At 47.9% G+C, this 15,942-nt stretch overlaps 5 protein-coding genes across 5 annotated transcripts; 3 read left to right on the forward strand and 2 right to left on the reverse strand.

Annotated features, from left to right (window-relative positions):
* Positions 1-432: 432 nt before the first annotated feature.
* Positions 433-5,340, reverse strand: PEX2_004650 (BTB domain and ankyrin repeat protein; the record flags this gene model as incomplete). The annotated part of the gene is made up of 1 exon (XM_016737742.1): positions 433-5,340. One exon carries the CDS (start codon positions 5,338-5,340, stop codon positions 433-435), a length of 4,908 nt encoding a protein of 1,635 aa, XP_016598798.1.
* A 910-nt stretch (positions 5,341-6,250) lies between these two features.
* On the reverse strand, positions 6,251-8,545 carry PEX2_004660 (dynamin family protein; the record flags this gene model as incomplete). The annotated part of the gene is made up of 4 exons (XM_016737743.1): positions 6,251-6,584; positions 6,639-7,441; positions 7,496-8,098; positions 8,159-8,545. 4 exons carry the CDS (start codon positions 8,543-8,545, stop codon positions 6,251-6,253), a joined length of 2,127 nt encoding a protein of 708 aa, XP_016598799.1.
* A 2,065-nt stretch (positions 8,546-10,610) lies between these two features.
* On the forward strand, positions 10,611-11,117 carry PEX2_004670 (uncharacterized protein; the record flags this gene model as incomplete). The annotated part of the gene is made up of 1 exon (XM_016737744.1): positions 10,611-11,117. One exon carries the CDS (start codon positions 10,611-10,613, stop codon positions 11,115-11,117), a length of 507 nt encoding a protein of 168 aa, XP_016598800.1.
* Positions 11,118-13,664: 2,547 nt separating this feature from the next.
* PEX2_004680 (uncharacterized protein) lies at positions 13,665-13,844 on the forward strand (the record flags this gene model as incomplete). Its single annotated transcript, XM_016737745.1, has 1 exon — positions 13,665-13,844. One exon carries the CDS (start codon positions 13,665-13,667, stop codon positions 13,842-13,844), a length of 180 nt encoding a protein of 59 aa, XP_016598801.1.
* Positions 13,845-13,959: 115 nt separating this feature from the next.
* PEX2_004690 (Lipase, secreted) lies at positions 13,960-15,369 on the forward strand (the record flags this gene model as incomplete). The annotated part of the gene is made up of 1 exon (XM_016737746.1): positions 13,960-15,369. The coding sequence occupies one exon, from the start codon at positions 13,960-13,962 to the stop codon at positions 15,367-15,369; it is 1,410 nt and encodes a 469-aa protein (XP_016598802.1).
* Positions 15,370-15,942: the final 573 nt, after the last annotated feature.

Below are 15,942 nucleotides of genomic sequence, written 5' to 3' on the forward strand. Positions count from 1 at the left end.
ATACTGTAATGTTAGTCTTGGTGTCGACAAATCAACTTTTAATTATGAAAAGGGGTCTAAAGGTTTGTGTCTTGAAGAAGAGAAGAGGACCATAATTTCACGCGGGGTAGTGTATCAATAATAGGCAGTCTATCATTCTATACCGGTCTTGTAAAAGTGACCAGTACTTCAATCAAACGCCATATTCGCCCAAACAAGATCTAAATTGATAAACAGGAAGACCGAAAATGGTGGATAGGAGGGGTATGAGTAGGATGGTAAAGAAGATCGCAATAAAAGAACTAATGAAACTGTAGTTCAAAAGCAATCAATCATATCTCGGTGGAAGTTGAATGGAAGCCGAAAATGTACAATGGGAAGTATTCCGAGACCTGAAAATAACATCCACAGAAGAGCAGCCAATGAGAGAATGAATACCTTCTTCTCATGTTGTTATGCTTCGTTCTTGCCCCTACCGCGTTGATTGCCGCCTCCGCGACGACCATTAGCATTTCCAGAAACACCAGCACGACTTTTATTCGGGGCTTTTTGAGGCTGGGTTGGGGCCTGGCCACTCTGATTCGTTTTGGGTGTTGTATGCCCAGAGCTTGGGGCCGATACGCGTCTGTTATCTTGAGGAGCAGGTCCATCGCCGGTATTCTTGTTGCCTCGACGCTTACGCGGGCCACCGGCAGCGCCAGGCGCCTTGCCGCCTCGCCCGCCCTTTCCAGCGCCAGGTTCATTTGGCTCGGGGTCTATCAGTCCTTGCACACGCTTGCTTTCTTGATCCCACCACTGCTGGAACTCCTGCTCGGCCTGGATCTCTTGCATTTTATGCTTGGCTGTGGCTGCTTCGCGGATCGCTTCCTTTTCGGTTTGTTGCTGGAGCAAAATGGTCGACAGAGAGTACGAGCCAGAGGATGGAGAACGTGATCCTGTTAGGTCAGGTCGTGGGATGTGACGAATTGACTGAATGGCTGGCTGTGGTGATGTTGGTTGATTGTTGAAGGTTGCTGTCGAAGGTCTCGGCGTTGAAGATTTTGAATGAGAAGAAGAGGGCTGTGGATTGCCTGACATGCTGCGGCGTTGTGTTTGCGTGGGTGTGGCCACTGTGTTTGACTTTGGCGGCGGCGTCCCGGCCACAGTCTGCCGCATAGTCATGGGCCTTTGAGGTGATGATTTAACAGCCCCAGAAGCCGGGGCGATTTGACCTGGCAGAGGGCCGAGTTTGGGGAGCGACGCTGGAGAAGAATTTGCTGGTTTCTGCCAGGGGTTCTGCGGTGCATCCTTCGCCTTCTGTTGGGCAGCCAGCTGATCTTGTATCTGTTGTTGCTGGAGCTTCTTTCGCTCCTTTTGGGAGATCTTAGGTACAAAGCTACCGCTGCTTTCGCGTCGATCTGCCATGCCCAACGTGAGGTTCGATACCCGAGACTGTAATGCTTCTCCCATGATATCTTTGATATCCTTCTTGGAACTCGAAATCATTGGCGAGGTCCATGGCGCAGAAGAGGGGTTAGATGATGATGCCAGAGCTTGTTTTTGGTTTTTGATGATTGCCCTGGACTCAGATGGGGACTGTGCTAGTAGCGGATCTTGCGGGGAAGACATCTGATCCTTCAAGAAACCATGATCGCCGAAGGACTCGGCCTCTGGGACGCTTGCCCCTAGAGCTGGGGAGTCAGGGTATGACCGATTTTCGGGTATACCTTCTGTGAATCTCAGCCCACGCACGGCGCCCTTGCCTTTAGAAGCACTTGGTGACATAAGGGTCTCATCGTCCATTTGAAACATGAGGTCCCCAACCGACTGCCTGGGCTTCAGAGTTGGGCTACTACCAAAATTTGGTGAGCCTCCGGATAGGCTAGCCTTCGCTTTGCGCACAGACGGAGATGAAGTGGCCTTCTCGTTAGGTGTTGACCGGGCTCGCGCATCATAAGGTTCAAGGCGACCAAGGCGGGACTGCAAAGCCATGGCATCGATCCTTCGTTGCTTATCTGCCTCCACAGAGTCGACAATTTCGGGGTATTTTTCAAAGACATACTCCTCAGAATTTCGCCCACGGGATATGGGCCAGCATGCTAGCTGATTCTCGCGGCAGATCAGATCCAACTCCCAAAGAAGAGTAGTATCCAAATCTTCAAGATATCGATTGGCGAGCATAGCCTCGAGATTGAGACAGATATATTCCAGGGCGGCATCCTTAAACTCTGTGACACAGCAAGGGGCAATGGAATTGAGCAAATAGCACACGTTGCGCGTTGTGACAAAACGACCAAGCATCTTCTGACACACTTGAGATAGTCGGTCAATCATCAACTCATTTGCCACGAACATTACATCCAGAAGCAAGTCAATGAAGTCATCGAGATCTTTGGTCCGGACTTCATCAAATAGCCGTTCTTCTGTATCGGCATATAGGTAACGCAGGACAAATTCAAATGTCGAGCGATCAATGTGCTTTAGGTCGACATACACATTCTGGTTTGGGTCCGCTTTGCGCGAGTCCAGCCATCTTCCGCCCGCATAACCATTGAACAGAGTGTCAAAGAACGGGCATCTCTGACACACGACTTGGCTGTGCACTTTGATTGTGTCGCCTTTGAGCTGCACGGTCACGTCTGCGCTATCAAATAAGAATGAGTGGTTGACGGCATGAGCCATATCTGCTTTCAGGCTTCTTTGCGGCTCGACCATTAGTCGTGCTGCCCGCTCCAGCGCTGGCAGGCCGAGTTGCATAGAAACCCGCATAACTTCAGTGCGAACCTGCCGGAAATGGGCCGAGTTTGCGGGCGAGCTCCTTGCTAGGCGCCAAACATCGAGAATGCCGTCTGTGTAAAGGAAAAAGACAACGTTCATAACGGTCAAGAAATCAACGCCTAGGAGGCGGATCTGGGGATGTCCGTCCTTCCCGTATTCAATATCAAAAACGTCTGGGACAGATGAATAATATGACTGCCGGAACTCGGCCAATGACTTTCCCAAGATGGAACTACGACCAACTATAAGAAACTCGTGAACGGGAATGCACAAGTCAGATAGGGAGCTGGTCACCCAAATAGTCCCCTCGGTCCATACAGGTAGAAATTGGCTTTCAATATCTGTGGATGAAAGTATGGCTCTTTGAATACTTTTTCCTGATGAAAGCACAAGAGGGATATTCTGAGCCTCATCTTCTAGGATCAAGTCCAACTCTTCCAGCCCTGGGATTGAAAATGGAGACAATGGCAACATATCATCCCAAAGGTGGCTTTGCTCAACATGAATTTGTTCTCTGGTCACTTCACAGTCACGTTGAGCGACAGCGTAGGCCCCAAAGGCATTGCTGCGCACCGCCACTGCCCGTGAGAGGCCAGGTATGCGGGCAAATTTGTACTCTTTGGAGGCTCCCTCCTTATTCTTTGTCCGGCGTTCTTTTCTCCACGCTGATCCAGATGTTGTACAGATAATGATCGAACCGTCTTGTCCAACATCGACATCGCTCGCTGCCATGTATGATTTCTTAACAGACCATGCTCGAACAGGGGTGGCTAACGAATTCCGAATCTTTGCAGGATTGGTTGTGGACGTCAAAGCCGAAGAATTATCGGATTGGTTGGCTTGAACAGTGAACACATCACCAGAGCTGGACAATGCACATATGGTGTTACCTCCACATACAACCTTGACGACACGATTCGCAGTCTTGTCGTATCTGGTTACCATAAAGCTATCCCTGATAAATCTAGAGCTCACCTCCAGTGGGAATGAGAGCTTTGAGTACCCATATGACGAGAAAACCCAGACCTCGTGGTTCTGCAGAAGCACAGAGGTAGCACGGTCTATGGCAGACACCATCTTGATTGGACAATTGAAAAGGGAAGCTCCAACGCGTCGCGGTGTTGTTTGTACCTCAAGCGAACGCGCATCAGAATCGACCAAGCCAAGCTGACCTTCATTCTTGCCAAATGTGTAGAGACCCGAGGTACTGAAGACCACCGAGTGGATAGACGATGCTGCTGCACCTATGATAGTTTCCTTCTTGAACGGGTTGAAGATCTGGCGAGGAGTCGTCTGGATGGGAATGTCATTTTTGTTGCTAGTCCTGGGCAGGCCATAGCCAAGCTGCCCGAACTTGTTGCTTCCCCAGCTGAAAATCTCACCCTGCTCGGTAATCGCCAGGCTATGGTCTTGACCCAGAGCAGCCGATACGACTTTCTTCCCCTCCAGTCCACCCGTTTCAATACAAACAAAGGTGAAACGCGTCGATTCATCTCCTGTTCCTAGTCGCCCTCCAGGTCCAAATCCACACATGAACAGATTAGCCTCGGGGTCATCTGTGATTATGGCGGTATGCAGTTTGGACATGATAATGTCTTGGAACTTCATTGGCTTGTTTGTGATCAGCGTGGGCAGCTCGGTCGATTTGCTCTTGGGCACGCTATCTTCGAGGCCTAGGTGTTCCAATTTCTCTTGGTATTCACGGTAAAATCGATGCAGAAGATGCTCGGGGCGCTTCAATGAGATGCGCTCAGGAAATTGTCTGTCGTCCTGATCCCCTAGACCAAGGTTCAGGTTTTTGTTGCTTCCTAGGGTAAAAACTTCATCGGCGGAAATATTCACGGCCCCTTTCAGGACAGTCTTAAGAGCGTATGGCCCATCTTCCTCGTCATCTCCAAAGTTTGAGGCGGCATTGGAAGCAGCATCACTGCCCAAAGTATCATCATCAAGGTCTAAGTTCGGCCAGTTCTCAGAGAGATGCTTAATTTCACGGGTTCTAATGGTTGCGCCAAAGACGTCAAAGGGACTGCAACCCTCACGGTCCTTGATCTTGATCAGGCCACCACTCGGATGGCTCGTATTTCCACCTTTACTGAAATCCGTCATGTCCTGCAGATCGCGCGCCATGAGAGCCAGAGCAATTGTGGCGTTCCCAGCGTAAAGAGCCCGATGCAGAGCCGTCCATCCACTCTCCCAGTCCTGCGCATATATATCGACAAACGGAACTTCCAACAAAGCGCGCGCGAACCTAGCGGCGGTAGGTTTCGAGGACGAAGCGACATGATGCAGCAATGTACGGCCGTAATGATCGCGGGCATTAACATCGGCACGCGACAAAGTCGCGCCCCCGCGCGTGAAGGCCGCCCAGTCAGGCACAGAGGTCCCAGTTGATGATTCGAGATTTTTCTTACTTCTTGGTGTATTCGGAGATGAGGCAATCATTGACCCGGGACTTCCAGTCTTCGATGACAGATTTGTCGCAGCTCTGGAGGTCCCTCCGGAGCCCCCTGCAGCTCGCGGCCCCGCGAACGTCGCGTTCGCCAGAGCGCGCTGGAACCGCTCGACATCATCTTGAATGAAACACTCCCAAAGCTTATTACTCATGTGCCCGGAGTGGTAGACGCGCCGAATCTCTTATCAGGCCCAAGCTGAGCGTTGCCGTCACCACAGTGGGGTGGACCGCAACGGGGAGCTGGGTGATAAGAGGACTCTTGATCGAGGGGAAAGAATAAGGATTGCCGACGCTATAGGTATAGGTCGATGCGATTTTGGTATCACAATTTTCTGGTCGTGAATTTGACGCGAAATGGATTGTGGGCTCGGGGTATGCGCGTGTGGCGAAAGTGTTTATTTGACGGGGGACCAACTCGAAATTTTCGAATTTGAAGAAGGGACGAGGGGTGAGAAGACGTATGTCTCGAGATACGCAGGTGGTTGGAAAGAGCAAGATGTCCTGGGTCGCACTTGCCAGAAATCCAGTCCGGTTTGCCCTCGATGTCATCCGTGGATCGTGGACCCGCCCCACAGTCTATTATAACGACCTCGGGGTCAAAACCCACTATATAGTAAGTAGTACATTAGTACATCTATATCGGAGTCTCCGGGTTATTTCGGACTTGTCAAACTGTCATAAACGGGTCAAAGCATGTCTCTAAAATGTATGTATTTAACGCACTTCTTGGGTTGATGAGGGAAAGAGCCAATAAAGCTATTTATACTACGCAGTATAAAACTCCATATTATGTGTCTGTATGGACGTTATCCACTTCTGTAAAATTACTCTGACCAATAACGACGCGAACGTCCCTCCATGCCCCCGGACGAGAGGCGAGGATCATCCAGGGCAGAGCCCGTGGGGAGAGCCCGTGGGGAGCTGATAGGATGATGCACCCTTTTATATATGTATGTTTTATGTATGACATTTCGTCTCAATTTGAAGTTCTCGAGTTAAAGTTCAGTTCCCTCATGTAGAATGGCCTGGTGACATGCGCCGTCCGTACCACACAGACTAAATCTACATCATAATCTTTCGACCAGTTTCCAGGTCCTGGATCCCTTTCTTCAGCTGCGCACGTCGCCGACTCAGCGCCGCATTCTCCCCCGCAATCTCCGTCAACTGATCTTCCGACAGGTTCGCAACAAATTGGGGTGAGAAAAGTCCAAGCGGCTTGCGGGGTCCGGTGAGCAGACAGTAGCCGGTAGCTTGCATGCAGATGTTATCCACGAAACGCTTGGATGCCACCTCGTAATAGGCTGCTAGAATGTCGTGGATATACCGAACGGTCCGTTCGCCGTTACTCAGTAGAACTCTGGGCTCGTCTTCTGTAGGCTCATACTTCTCCTGGTGGCTGGTAGAACGATGTCAGTATATCTCATGGATCAAATAGATTCGTCAAACACACCTTCTCTTTTGAGTTTCCTCAAGGGTGTCATGAAATTTCTCATTCAATGTCATTATGTTCATGCGCTCGACATCAAGGACCAGCTGGGCCTGCTCCATTGCTTCTCTGTATCTCTTGGACAGCTCATCGGTGAGGACACTCACCAACTTGTCGCGAATTTGCTCATCAGGGCAGATAACTTCAAGGACTTTAAGCATAAAAGTATGCATGATATCAATCACGTCGCTGACATATCCGAGTGCAAAGTCGGTCCATTTGCCAGATTGCCTGTTCATGATGGTACACAATAGAGAGGTTTGAAACGTTCCCACCTCGAATCCGCGGGAAGCACGATACTGCTCCTCGATCCATACGAGAATACTGTCATCAGTCGGCTCTGTCACAACCTCTTGTTCGTGGAGAATGCCATCAATGGCACCACTATTCTCTGACACATCCAGGTGCTTGCGTACGGGTATTCCACTACCGTCTTCCTGATCCGCCCCGCCTTCCATCAGTTGTATTGCTGGTAATTCATCAATAATTTCACTGAGAAACTGGTATTCAAACCCATATTTTTCCATGTCGGACTTGAAAACATCCATGCGGTTTCTGATTATCGTTGCCAGCCGGGAATGTTTTTCTTTGTCGAACAATTCATTTGTGCCATATGAAGTTGCCATGGCTTGCGAAACAATGTCTTGAAACCTCGTTATGACATCAAGCAGGAAGCTTCTCTGCTGCTCTGGGGTGCTTCGTTCATTTCCAAGAGCAGACAAATCATGCCTCATGGCCTTCAGCTTTCGACCAACATCGGTACGCATCTACATATATAGTCAGCCAAATATGTAAACGAAAGTCGAGATGATGTGACATACCTTCGGAAACTCGCGCCGAATTTGGGTCGTTTGCACATCTTGCAGGCGAGTCTTGAGGGCAAGAATCCCAAATTTGTCCTCTGGAAGGTTGCTCCATGGGTGGTTTTCCCGGAAAAACTTCGCCTCGACCAAGTCTCGGTCAGAACTCTGGTCAAGTAGTTGCTGCTGGCCAGCATTGCGCACAACAATCCAGCCAAGCTCCAAGGAATGGGATTTGCCCTCAATCAACTCCATGATCTTGTCCTCGGCACCCTTGTCTACTAAGTCAGGTTTGGTAAACACTCCCAATGTGCGATTTCCCTGAGTATCGCACTCGCGCGCCATTTCAAGGATCTCTTGCGTGGCTATGTCCACATTTGCAGGGACAACGGTCAGCATGATTGAACGAGGATTGCGCATGTAACCCAAGACCATATCTCTAACCATCTCCATATCCTGCTTGGTGGTAAGACCAGCCGTAGTATTCTTGAAGATACCCGGGACATCGATGATACTCAAGTTATCTTCTTCGGGTCCACAAATCTCTAACCGGAAGACGTCTCGAGTAAAGGTGGGCTTGAAAGTGTCGTTTTCAGAGCCCGATAAACCCATGGTTTGGTGAACCTATAGTAGCTAGTTATTACAGAAGGTTTAGTTATGATTTGCTCAAGTGACGAAACTTACTTCGCGCATTGTTTCAGCGAAGGATTCAGAGTCAAGTGATTCCATATTGGCTCCTTTCCATGCTGCTAAACGGGAAGCGTGCTCGGGGTCTTTATCGAGTGCTGAAACGATAGAGGCATTGATGGTCCTCTTTGTGTCTGCCTTGATCCGCCGGAAGATGATATGTGTAGCAAACTGAGTGCACAGTCCACTATCTCTAGGGAACGGCAATTTGGTAAGTCCCTCTAGAACTGAGCTTTTTCCACTAGACTGGTCTCCCACAACAACAAGCAGAGGCAAGTTGACATATTCACCTAGGTTGCAAGCTAGGAGCCGGTCTATCTTGTCCAACAGCACTGGGTCACCGAGCCCTTGGCCAGGCAACTTTGGGGTAGACATAACGGCCATGGTGAAAGTGGTGATGGTTGAAAATTAGAAGATTGAATCTATGTGATGTGCTAGGTGGATAAAAGAATAAGAAGGGGGGATGGAGAAGGAGAAAGAGATAGGATAGGGCAAGGAGAAAATATCCATTCCTATGTGTCTTTTAAATTCAGACCAGGGCAGGAACGCTCCGACAATCTCAATCCTTTGAATTGCCAATTTCAATGAAGTCCCATAGCCCCATGCTCCCTGTTCCTTGAGTTTGTATCAGCACCCAAGTGTTAATCTCCTCTTAGCAATCGCCAAATATACCCTCCAATATTGTTTCTGTGCTCTTCTATGTAAATTAGTCCCAGGTCCCACCGTGAGAGTCCCGCGGGAGATGTCAATGTCCATTCGGGATTGGTTGTCTCCTCGATGCTTTTGAAAATAACTCACATCGCCATTCCTGCATATTGACCTGAAGCTTCTAGTTGCTACATTCTGAAATCATTTCTTGCTGACTGGCACTTACCGACAGAGGCAAATCTTCAGTGTTGTGGTGTCTGGGCCCTTGGGTGAGCTTCGTGCTTAAAATTCTGTCATCATTTTGGCTGCTATCTTCTATACAATCGGCACCATCCTAATGGCTGTTAATTCTGGTTCTCTGGCTGAGCTTCTTGTTGGAAGAGCCTGGTCTGGAATTGGTTCTGTGCTTGGAAAGACCATCGGCCCTATATACATCTTAGACGATGCACCGACCGAAATGCGTGGCATGATGACCACATTTTACATACAGTCCAAACTAAGAAAAGTAGGTCACCCATGGGCTAACCCCTTGTCACTGTAAGGAATATATCCACTTTCCTCCACATTCGTAAAATGATAATTATGTTTCTCTTGGTCTCTTCAATAAGCCGGGGATCAAGCACAAAAGGTTATTCAAATCTGATAACAGAACAAGTTAGCAAGAAATTGGCTTGATTTTCAGTTCTAGTCCCTTAGGGCTAAACATAATAAATCACCTAGTCAGATTTGTTTGGAGAGCCAGGATCTGCAGCGGTGTAGTTGGTCGACGGTTCCTCGACCCGAGCGGCACAGCCGCAGTAAGCATAACACGTAGAATAGGTACCTGCTGGGCAGGTAAGACCACTGCCCTGGCAGAGTAGTCTCGATCCCAAGCATGTACAGGCACAGTCCTGGATGCAGGCCTGCGTGGAGATGGGTGATGTGCAGTACACCGATCCACACTTCACATGGAGAGTGAAGAGGACAGCGCAGAGGGCTGCACTGAGGTTCAAAGTCTTCATGAATGCGGTAATAGTTTAGTAAAAAGTGATTTAGGATAGGAGAGAATGGTTGGATGTGTACAACATAGAGAAGTATAAGGAAAAGTTAATTTGTCCGAGGCCCACAGTGGGTAATATAGTCTGGATCATACACCCTAAGATAGATAATACTCATTGATACCAACCTTGGAACCATGAAGGGGGCGGTTGCTTAGCCAGGTCCTGCTGTGTTATACTGCTTCTTTTTCCTAATTGATCCAGTTCCATTGGACCCTTGATTCTTTTGACTGTCTAACTGGCTAGTAGAGAGTCTAGAGACTATACTAGTGGGAATATAACTAAACTAAGTCTAGGTCCCATGTTAGCGCAGGATAAGCACAGCACAGCAATTTCCAAAAGAAGCAATCCGCTGGCGGAACCTTGCGCCATCGGATCATTGGACTGCCATAAATATTTAGGCTGAAGGCAAGCTGTAAAAAGGTTACAAAGTCAACTCAAGCATCGCAGCTATTCTGTCCATCCATTTCCTCCCATCATGGCAATCTTAATTAATCTAGCTTTGGCGGGGTTACTGTTACTCCTGCAAGGTACCCCGGCGAAGAACATCCAAGCGGCCCTGAGCGCCAATATCGCCGGTGACATTCCCCAAGAGAGCCAACTGGTTGAAACAAGTCTATACAATCAAGGATACAGTTCCACTCTCCATGTAAATTATATCGGTCCTTTATAAACAGCCCGGCCAGCTCTAACCAGGTTTCCAGTTCGACGATGTGCCAACTGATGCAGGGACTGGAACCGGAACCATATCCACTTACTCATACATGAATTTCAGCAGTTTTACTACTGTAAACACCCTCACTGCGGCATCTCTCGGCTCTATCTCAGTCTACGACACAGATTGTGCTTCCTCCCAGCCAAATGCGCTATTCAGCGCCCGCGCCCTGGATGGTCATAAAGCACGGTCACGCTGGGTAGCCGACACAACCAAACTGCATAGTGCAGGTCTTTCGGGCTTTTTCAACCTTAATGGTCTATCTTTTAAGCCGCTTGGAGAAGTGCCGCGCGGACTAATCTTGGAGATTATTGCATGGGAGATACGCGACTCAGAAGCCCAGAATGTGTACAATACTTGGGCTGCTTATACTGAAGGGGGTCAGCAGGATATGCAGTACTATGATTTCACAATGTTTGGAGGATTCTGGGGGGAAACGGTTAACATGGTTGAGATCGTTATCCGGGCTCCAGATGAGGAGCAGAAGGAGGTAGATTGGGCTTTCTGTCTGGATGATCTGGACGTTGAATTCTTGGATAGGGGGTTAGACGAGTGATGTAGAGAGGTAGGTAGTGATTTTATTAGTTTTCGTGATTACTCGAACTGCACTCGGCTCTGTCTGTTCCCATCATTAAATCCTCAAACCAATCTATCATGCAAGCTCGGGCCTCTGCCTCGAACCTCAATTACTGATACCCCATCATTCGTACTAGCTGTGCCTCATATATGTGCGACGCCTCGCTGTGTGGTGGTTGTTGTGATGGGGCCACAGAACCACTATCCAAAAGGCACGGGCCGTAACGGGAGGCCTAACCTTCAAAAGCCCACTAAGAGAGGTTCATCCGGCATCTTATAATCGCTATACAATATTATATTCTAACCCTTTCACTAGCCGTATAAAATTAAAATTTAGCGTTAATAATAAGAGTAGCTATATAAGTATATATTTTGACTTTAAAGAAAATCTGATCAGTAGAGGTTAAGTCACTACGAAAAAGGTTAATATTAATGTTTTACTACTCGATACATATTTAGGATCTGGACAGGAGTACTACTTTCTAAGCGAACTTCTATAATTTATAAATTATCTAAATGCCGCGTTTCTCGCATTTTTAAACGTGATATATAAATTAAACTCATGATAAGCTCTAAATTGATTGAAATACTAAAATATTACCTTAAGTTAAAAGGCTAGAAACGGGGCCTAAACATATAAACCCTAAAAGGGTGTTCAACTTCTGAATTCTCGGCATATTTATACTGTTTAGGGGCCCATTAATCCGCAGCAGGCTTCTACTTAGGCCTATAGCCCACCGGTGGGCCTGAAAGTATGGCCCAAAGCCCAGCCCATTTGCGGGTTGGGTTTGGCTGGGCTATGGGCTTTATGGGCTTTGCGGAGCTCTACGGGAGAGCTTCTAGCTCCTCAGCAAGCCTAAGAGGTGGAAAACTTACTCTGAAATCTGAGATACAATGTGTTAGAACAAAGAGAAAACTCCCAAAGAACTTTCACTGCTACAATGCCCTTTTCATTGACAAAAAATACCCCTCATATCTAAGTTTAGTTTCACCACAGGTTAAGCCAGCTAAAGTTGGTGTTGGTGACACGGCGAGATTCTACAGCTTACGTCGGATGGTTTCTCACTGCAATGTCCCCGGGATATCTTTCTTGACAGCCACATCACTTAAGCGTAAAGATGATAAATACTCAGGCCGTCATAAACAAAAGGGTGTGATCGACCTAACGGAGGAGATGTACTCCGGAGATTGCATATGCATGTTAGCGCTTTGGTTGTTATGAAACATCTTGGACACCCAAGACACCAATCATGTCAAGCCTGAGGGCATGGATGTATATAGACCGATGGCATCTGGAAAATATTTGCTGGTTTTTGTAAGCATGCAGTACGTCCACTAGGTCTATATCGGGTTAACAAAAAAATTAAAAATACTGAGAGGCTGACCGGATTGAACGGATAAGCTTCTACCTCAAGGCACAGCCCAGAATTCGTGATGCCTTCAGCTTTCAGCCAACCTAATACCTAATAGATAATTTCCAGTTGAGTAAAGGAATCTCGAAGTCTCCGGTGTCGGTGGGAACGCGGTTGGGGTAAGATTCTTTATCCCAGGGCCATCCCTAATGAGCACACGATGGCGAAAAACATTGAGGGAAAGGAGAGAACATGAGAAAGAATAGAAGCCGATTAAATCAAAGATGATTGAGAGAGAAAAGAATGAGTGCGTCCACCGCCGTTAAGCGCATTCAAATGTTTTGGGTGTCAGCATTAAGTCTCCCGAGCCGGAACTCGGGATAGGGCTCATAGACTTGATCGGCTCTGCATCAAAACAATCAACGGCTTCAGGCATCTAGGTAAGCCCAACTGATTAACTATGGTATAGTGCAAGTTGCAACATAAATTCTTCGACCATCAACAATATATGCTATATACTTTTTATTTCTTCCACCAATCGGCCTCGTATCCTATTCTAAATCTTACTCCTCACCAGGCTTCACCCTTACCAAAAAGGGAAGTGTCATCTGTTCCTGAACATCCCACTCGGCTCAATGCACGGCCCAGTTCCCCACGCCGAATATATTAAAACGAACGAACACGAAGAATGCAACCCAAGCCCTTTCATGTGAAGCACCAGTACGAAGCTAACGACAGCCTTTTATGCAAGAACCTATTTCTTGCGCAATATCCCCCGCATAATGAGGGGTAACGCTAAGAAACTCCCAGGTTATAGCATCTATGTATGCAGAACCGTTGGGTCCGGATACGGAGTTCAACATATGGAGACGGAGGTGCTTATTCCCGAGGCGTATCCCCGACGTATCCGTGAATATAATTGCATTGCAGGATGGGGTTTCTCCGCTAAATGTCTCAATAAGCAGCCTCGGATATTGCATCCATGCCATTTTATGCATCCCAAATCGGAGCAAAGAAGAAACTTTGTGCGGGGCTGACGCCGATCCTCTACGAGTTTGAAAAAGATTTACCCCCCCTTTTCATCCAGATGTTGAAGACGAAACAAAAAAGTAAGAAGATGAGTCTATCTCCTTAATAAGTATATGCGCACATCAACCTACTAATCTCATGTGTTCATGCTACTGTGGGCAAAAGATATAAAACTAACATATCAACAGGGGGATCTGCAGGGCGCCGGACGGATCCTGCGCTGCCCCGAATGGTTTATGCATGGGGTACTCCCCGTAATCAGGGGCCGAGTGAAGATCGTCGCCCTATTCACCAGCCTCGGTAATAGAAATCAATCACATTCTTAGGAAGAAACTTTGGAAGGTATGTATCGTGTTTGGATCGCCCCGAGTATATAATGTGAAGATCACCCCTTCCTTCGTCCAGCATCACAGCCCTAACTCTCCAACATAGAGCAGGAAAATGGCATTGTCCCTTGCGCGCATGATGCGCCTGGCCCTGGTTGGGCTGGTGGCATTCACTTCAGTTGCCTCAGCGCTGCCTGCGAATCAACTTTCGCGCAGGACGGTTCAGCCTCCCGACAATGATCCGTTCTATCAGCCACCTGCTGGCTACGCATCCAAGGCGCCTGGGACAATCCTGAACCAACGGGACATCACTGCCGCATTCTTTGGTCTCGTCCCGGTTGACGTCGACGCCTATCAGCTGCTTTACCGCACGACTGCAGTCAATGGCTCCGCCATTGCAACAGTTACCACCGTGTTCAAGCCAAAGAACGCTAAACTCGATCGTCTTGTTTCCTTCGCCACAGCCTACGATAGCTCTTCAACGAAATGCCAGCCTAGCTACGCCTACCAGCTCGGTGCGTCGCAAGACAGTTTGATCGCTTCGGTCGAGCTACTGATCATTGAGATCTACCTTGCTCTTGGTTATACCGTCGTTTCTTCCGACTATGAGGGACCCGAGGCTGCCTTTGGACCTGGTCGCCTCGCAGGTATGGGTGTATTGGATGGTATCCGTGCCGCGAAGAGCTTCAAGACCTTGGGTATGACTGATAACCCCATGGTTGTCGGTGTCGGCTATTCAGGCGGTTCCATTGCTACTGGTTGGGCAGCCTCTTTACAGCCCAAGTACGCACCAGAGCTAAACATCAAGGGCTGGGTGCAGGGTGGAACTCCCGCGAACGTTACTGGCACATTGTTCCAGCTTGACAACACAGCCTTCAGTGGCTTACTTCCTCCAGCTTTTGTTGGTCTCTCAAAGCCTAGCGCCTACGGTGCCGACCTGGCCCCTTTCCTCGACAAGGTCGTAACAGCAGAAGGTCAGAAGAAATTGGCCAGCGCCGCCTCCCAATGCTTCACTGCGGATCTTGCATCGTTCTTCGAACAGTCAATCTTTGACACTAGCTTCCAAACTCTAGGCAAGGAGTTCATCTTCGACCCAATCGTTCAGTCAGTGTTGAAGCAGAACACCATGGGTGTCAACAAGGACGAGACCCCGACGGCACCAGCATTTATTTACCACGCCACAGACGATGAAGTTATCCCTTACGCAGATGCCAAAGCTATGGTTAATTCCTGGTGCAACTGGGATGCGACCGTCAAGTTTACTACGTATGCCAGCGGTGGTCACGCGACCACTGAAATCATTGCCATTCCTGAGACCATTCAATTTGTCCAGAATGCCTTTGCTGGCAAGACCAAGAGTGGCTGCACCACAAATACTGAGCTTGGCAGTATTCTCAACCCGCTTGCTCTTGGTGCGGCGCTCGAGCCTATTTTCATAAAGCTCATTGATGCACTGACCCATTTGGGTGATCAGGACTCGAAGGTCAAGAACGACCCCGTCACAGTGCTCAACACAAGCCTTTGAGCGAATCTTGACATTTAATACCATTGGTCATGATGAGCATTGAGGGTTTGGGCCACAACTTTTGTATATGTTCTGGATCTATATATATATATATATATATGCACATGGTTATAATTCATTCTTCCATTATCTCTTTGTTTATTTTAGTCAGACTTTAGCATCCTTTATCTATATGATTAGATAACTTCTTCTTTCAAGATATAATGTGTATCATGAACAATGGGAAGTCAAGCTTTCTAGTCACCTATATAGGTACAAAGTGATGATCAATGGAATGAAGCTATGACGTTGGATCAGATAACCGTGTAACATGCCGAAATAGAATATGGGGAAATTCTGGAGAATCCATATAAAGTAGATATCAAGTAGATATTATATAAATGATATATATATACAGTCATCACCCATACCTTTTGAGGGCTATGTTCTGATATATGTGTAGATATATATCACGCCTTGTAAGTCGTGATCAGGTGCTTATCGGTTCCAGGGTACCTTAGCCGGGTATGGCGATCCTTGCGACCGTGCATGGTACCCGGCTTGTACAACAGCCTTTTTCTAGTTAAAAAGGGA

Source organism: Penicillium expansum, assembly GCF_000769745.1.
Source record: "Penicillium expansum strain MD-8 chromosome Unknown contig8, whole genome shotgun sequence".
Lineage (NCBI taxonomy): Eukaryota > Fungi > Ascomycota > Eurotiomycetes > Eurotiales > Aspergillaceae > Penicillium > Penicillium expansum.